At 54.6% G+C, this 6,001-nt stretch overlaps 1 protein-coding gene across 1 annotated transcript; it reads right to left on the bottom strand.

Annotated features, from left to right (window-relative positions):
* Nucleotides 1-698: 698 nt before the first annotated feature.
* Nucleotides 699-1,172, bottom strand: LOC112466049 (DNA-binding protein HEXBP-like). The gene has a single exon (XM_025033929.1). It carries the CDS (start codon nt 1,170-1,172, stop codon nt 699-701), a length of 474 nt encoding a protein of 157 aa, XP_024889697.1.
* Between the last annotated feature and the right edge of the window lie 4,829 nt (nt 1,173-6,001).

The raw sequence follows: 6,001 nt of genomic DNA, 5'->3' as shown, positions 1-6,001 counted from the left end.
CAAAAAAAACTGTTACGCTGAAAAAAAAAAGAAATTAATAGCTAATTCTATCCTAATAACTCTTCGGCCCACCCCCACGCACTGCAGCCTCGGGGGTCGCAATCCGGGAACGCAGTTCATCATCTCCCCGTTTCTTCGTTTCGGACCTGTCCACGCGGCGCAGTCGGACTCTGGTACGATAGCCTACGACGGCGAAATGCCTCCCGCTTGTTGTCGACCGTCTATCCAAAACCAAACCTAACACTAATACCAAAGCGGAGGAGTTACCCCCTTTGTGGTCGAATACTCGGCCATAAGTTTCGCTACGCCGCCCTCGGCGAGCATTCCAAAACCAAACGCGAAATGACGTGTCGACCGCAGAACGAGAGCGCGAATATGTCCCATCGCGGCCCTATTACGTATGGTCGGACCGGCGCGGTATCTTTGACGCGACGGCCGTTCACGGCGGGTTTCCTGCGATCCGGAAATTGACGAAGGACGGAGGTCTTTGGGTGGGTTAAGAACTTCGCATAAGGCTTGATTACAGCAATTTATTTACACTCAAAGGAAACGAATACGGCACCTGGTATCGTGAAAGGAGAATTATTTCCCCCCCGACGCAACGAAAGGAAGAAAAGAAAAAAAAATTTTATGTTGGTGTCGATAAAAAAAAAAGAAAACGAGAAAGGAACATGTCGCGGTATCGCGAGTTTTGGGGCTCAGTAGCGCGGGGTTCCGGGAGGGGGTCCGCGCCTCCTTGGAGCCTCCTGGCCCAGGTCGTGGCCTTTGCCCTCTTTGTAGGGGCCTTCCAGCCTCCAGGCTGCGCCGCACTCCGGGCAGGTGCGTACCGTGTAGCCTTTCTGGCCGCACCGAAAGCAAAATCCGGGCCTCCTCGGCAAGGGGCATTCGTACGCGAAGTGGGAGGGAGACTCGCAATTCCAGCAAGCCTCCCTAGCCCTTGACCGGTCCTCCTCGGTCCTGTCCGTTGACGCGATATCCGGGCTCGGGTTCCTCGGAGTAGACGGCCGGTCGATAGCCTCCATTGCTGGGCGGTCCGGGGGCGACGTGGATCGGACCCCCTTCCACTCGGGGGATTGTTTCACCCACCAGAGCATCTCGCCCCTGGAAGATCCTTCCTCCGAGTCGGAGGTCTGAGTGATCCGCTCGCGCTCGATTTGGGTCTCGACCTCCATGGTCTCGGGCGCGGCCCGGGTGTCCACCCCCGTGGTCCCGCTGACGGTCGGGGTAGCCGCCTCGAAGTGGCTTTGCCCCCCTTCGCCTCCCCGGTGTAGACGGGTGTGCCGGCATATGCAGCAATCGCGTAGCCGGTCGATCCACTTACTCAACCACGGGTCGCGGGGATCCATCATAAGAGGAAAAACTAACTTTCGGCGTGGGTCTCTCCTTACCTCAGAGCCCGTACGGTAGCCTACGGAAAGACACTTAAAGCGTGAGCCCCAAAATAATAACAAAAGGAGAACGCGAATACTATTCATAATAAGGTTTTAAGTCTTTGATGTGAATTTTTCCGATCGAGTTGCCTAAGGAATCGGCAAGCTTGTATACGACTGGCGACAGAATTTTTCGTACGGAAAAGGGGCCATGAAATTTTGTAGACAATTTCGCGGAAACGTGTTGAGCGGCGGACGATAAGACGTGCTGTCGTTTCAATACGCGGTCGCCCACCACGAACTGGCGATCTCGCCTACGCAAATTATAATATTGGGTTTGTTTCATTCGAGCCGTCTCTAAATTTTCGATAATCCACGTCCGTAACTGTTGGATCTTCTCCATTCTTTCCCTCCACAGGGCAGGATCGGAGTTCTCTACCGCGACAGCTTCGTCTTCCCGTCCGCGAGATAGATTAACAGGTTGAGGTTCCCTCCCGAAATTTAGAAAAGCGGGTGTCGCCTGCAGCGAAGTATGGTGTGCGGAATTGTACGCGAAACGGAACTCGTTAATATGTTGGTCCCATTCGCGGTGGTCCCGTTCCAAATAAGCGGTAATCATTGTTTTTAATACGCGATTGACTCGTTCGACAGGGTTCGCTTGTGGATGATACGGCGGTACCGTCGTGTGCTGAATGCCGTACTGTTCCGCTAACGCGTGCAACTCTCGATTCAAAAACTCGGTGCCGTTGTCAGTTAACAAGACGCGCGGGGCTCCCCAACGAAAAATAACGAGGTCTTCGATAGCCTCTCGGATTTTCTTGCCGGTAGCCTTACGTAACGGGCAACACTCAACCCATTTAGTGAAGAGGTCTTGTATTACGAGAAGATACGCGTGACCAGATCTGCTCGGCGGAAGCGGCCCCATTATATCCGCGGCAACTACCGTCCACGGAGCTTCAATGACACGTTGTCCCATTAATCCCGCGGGGACGTCCTGCTCTACTTTGGTTCGCTGGCATGGGTCGCACCGACGCACATATCTAGCAATATCGCGAAACATCTGTGGCCAGTAGTACCGCGTCGCGACACGGCGGTAGGTTTTTGCAACGCCGAAGTGTCCGGCCTGAGGCGGATCGTGATTATCGCGAATTATCTCCTCCCGCGAGTCCTTAGGTACGACACGTTTCCACTGGTCGAGATCGTCTACCAGTTCGCCTACTATCGGGTGAGGTCTGCGGAAATATAACTGTCCTCCCTCGATTTTCCACCCGGGGAATCGGCGTGGGTGCTCGGTAACGTCGTCAAACCGTTTCGCGTACCACTCATCTTCGATCGCGACCGCTGCGCACAAATCGTTTTCTTTCTCGTAAATTCGCGAGAGTGCGTCGGGTACGTGGTGCAACGCCCCTTTTCTATGCTCGATCCGATAATCGTACTCAAGTAGTTCGAGGGCCCATCTGGCTAGACGTCCGGTAGGATTCTTTAGGTTATGGAGCCAGCGTAGGCTGCTATGGTCCGTAATAACCGTGAAGCGATAGCCCTCGAGGTAGGGTCGGAATTTCTTAATTGCCCACACGACCGCTAGGCATTCCTGCTCGGTTGTCGAGTACTTTTTCTCCGCGTCGGACAGGGCTCTACTCGCGAAAGCCACCACATGCTCGTGACCGTCAATCTGCTGTGTTAGCACAGCGCCTAGACCTACGGAACTTGCATCTGTCTGCAGCACAAACGGCACGCTAAAGTCCGGACACGATAGGGTTGGCGGGGACGTCAGACACTCCTTTATTGTGTCGAAAGCGGACCTTTGTTCTTCGCCCCATTCCCACACTTGATTCTTTTTAAGTAACCGCGTTAACGGTTCGAGAAGAGTAGCACACTGCGGGATGAAACGACGGTACCAAGAGGCCATACCGATAAAGCGGCGTAACTGTCGGAGGTTACGCGGCGCGGGATATTCCCTAATCGCAACAGTCTTGTCGGGATCGACCTTCAAACCCTCCCGTTGGACTAAAAATCCGAGGTACTTTACTTGCGAGCGACAGAATTTACTTTTCTCAGGATTAATCGTTAAGCCCGCCTCGCGAATACGCGCGAAAACTTGTCCCAACCATTCGAGATGCTCTTCGAAAGTTTCGGTAGCCACGACGATATCATCCAGATACGCGAACGCGTAAGGATCCATTTCTGGTCCAATTAAACGATCTAATAACCTCTGAAAAGTGGCGGGAGCTCCTGTTAAGCCAAACGGCATTCGCTTAAAATGAAATAAGCCTTTTCCCGGTACCGCAAAAGCCGTGATTTCCTTGCTCTTTGTTGATAGCGGGATCTGGAAGTAAGCTTGGCTGAGATCGATGGTCGAAATATACCGTGCCTTACGCAGTTTGTCTAAGATCGCGTTCATATACGGTAGTGGGTACGCGTCTTTTTTCGAGACATTGTTCACGAGTCGGAAATCTAAGCAGAAGCGATACGTCCCGTTAGGCTTTTTAATCATTACGATAGGCGTCGACCACTCGCTCTGCGACGGCTCTATTATACCGGCCTTTAGTAGGCGATCTACTTCCTCGTAAATGGCTTCCTTTATTTTCGGGGACACGGGGTAACAACGTTGCCGAATGGGAGGGTGGCCTCCTACCTCAATATTATGTTCGGTCAACGTGGTGGCTCCGAGTTCCTCCGTACCTCCCGCAATTCGTGACTTTAGGAACGATTGCAACTGTTTTTCTTGTTTGGGAGTTAACTCGCTTAGTCCGCAGCAAACGAGAGGCGACGCTTCTGGCTTTCGCGTCCCTTCTCCCTCCCCCGCTTGACCTAGCTCGATATCCACGCTGTCATCTCCGGCCACTATCACCCGAACGCTCGCGAGAGAGCTAGAAGATCCCTTCTCGAAAGGGTAAGATCGCGAGGAATTCCAAGTACCGTTCGCGAAATTGATATTTACTCCGAATGCCGTCAGGAAATCCACACCCAATATACACGGTAACGCTAATGTCGGTAGTGAATGAACTCTCATGTTCAATGTTTTACCGTGCACGCTAATCGGAACCCTTACTTCCCCCCTTATTCTCGCCGTCTGATTGGTCGCGGTCGTCACGCGCTTGCCGCCGGCCGGATTGAACTTAAAACCGAGCTGCTTAATTAATGCGATAATTTCCGGACCCGCGAACGTACGGCTAGACCCCGAGTCTACTAAAGCGCTGATCTCAAATCCCTTGATTTGGATGCGCAGAAACTGGAGAGAGGCCGAGCCTCCCGGTTCGTTAAACGCGCTATACGCGGCATCGCGGTACCCCATCGGTAACGACTTTTCAGGGGCGGAGGGGGTAGGAGTCGGGTTGCCCCTGGTTCGCGACTCCTTTACTCGTTTCCCGAACACGTCGGGCACGTGCGGGTGGTGTATTCGGCCTTCCCACACCGATAACAGTGTTTACGCGGCGGGGCCTTACAATCTCGCGCGAAATGCCCAGTCGAATCGCAATTCCAACATTTTGCGGCCGGCGTCGCGTTTGCGGTGACCGAGGAGGTGCTCGGCGTATTCGCCGCAGATGCAGCAGTCACAGCCGGGGTATTCTCTTTCGGCCCGCGGGCATTGGCCCTTTTTGCGCCCGCCCCCGCCCCGCTCGAATTTGCGTTAGTCGCGCCGAGAGCAGCCACGGAATCGCGATTTTGCCCGCCCCCCTGTCGGTTCGCGCCCTTCGGCGTTCGGTAAGCGAGATCCGGGAAGAAGGACCGTTCCGGTGGAGGTGGAGCACGATAATTCTGTGCGGCGCGGCAGCTAGCCTCCGCACGCGCAGCCCATTGCTCGAGCGCGTCCATATTGTCTATCGCGTCCCGAGGTATTAAAGTCTGCAACCGGGGCAGCATGTGTCGGTGCGCGTATCTGACCTTCTCCTCCTCGCGCCACGGCGGCGATAACCGATCGAAAAGGGTGTTTAAGCACGTCAGGAAGTCCGTTACGGACTCCTGTTCCCCTTGCGTTCGCCGCATAATTTCGTCGCGTAGGGCGAACTGAAAATCCGGGTTTCCGAAACGTGTACGCCACGCGGTTTTAAACGCGGCCCATGTCGTCAGCCGTTCCCTCTTCCCGCGAAACCAATAAAGCGCTATACCTGAGAGAAAGAACGGGAGACATCGTAAAATATCCTCATCCGCGACCGGAATCAATTCGCGGCCCTCCTCAACGCGCAACAGAAACGCCTCGGCATCCTCCGCGCGCGCGCCTGAAAACTTTAAGTCCCATTTCCGCATAATATTATAAATGGTTGTCGCGGAGTTTTCGCCCGCCTCGTGAGAGGTTCGATGCACGTGATCCCGGGAAACGCCCGAGTGATCGAGGTGCGAAGACGCAACTAACCCCGCGGACGGACTATCCGGGCGGATGTCCCCCACAGGGATCTCAAGATATCCCGTATTAACCGGGTGACTCGCATCGGCCCCCGTCAGCTGTATTAATTCGACGCTCGTCGCGCGGTTTGATTCGGAGTCGGCTACACGGTTCGACTCGGATGCCCTTTCGGAGCCGCCGCCGCGACGCGCGGTCGTCAGCAAGCGTAACAAGCGAAGCGCCAGCTCGGGGTCGGACCCGTCGGTAGCCAATCCGCGTCGATTCAATTCGGCGATCCGTTCCTCGC

The sequence above is a fragment of the Temnothorax curvispinosus genome, unplaced genomic scaffold (genome assembly GCF_003070985.1).
Source record: "Temnothorax curvispinosus isolate PA1 unplaced genomic scaffold, ASM307098v1 QBEX01015772.1, whole genome shotgun sequence".
NCBI classification, from domain to species: Eukaryota; Metazoa; Arthropoda; class Insecta; order Hymenoptera; family Formicidae; genus Temnothorax; species Temnothorax curvispinosus.
The sequence above is the reverse complement of the archived record's forward strand: the minus strand, read 5'-3'. Positions and strand labels throughout refer to the sequence as shown.

Coding starts and splice junctions, on each gene's coding strand:
- LOC112466049 (XM_025033929.1), bottom strand. CDS start 1,172: ATGGAGGTCGAGACCCAAATCGAGCGCGAGCGGATCACTCAGACCTCC.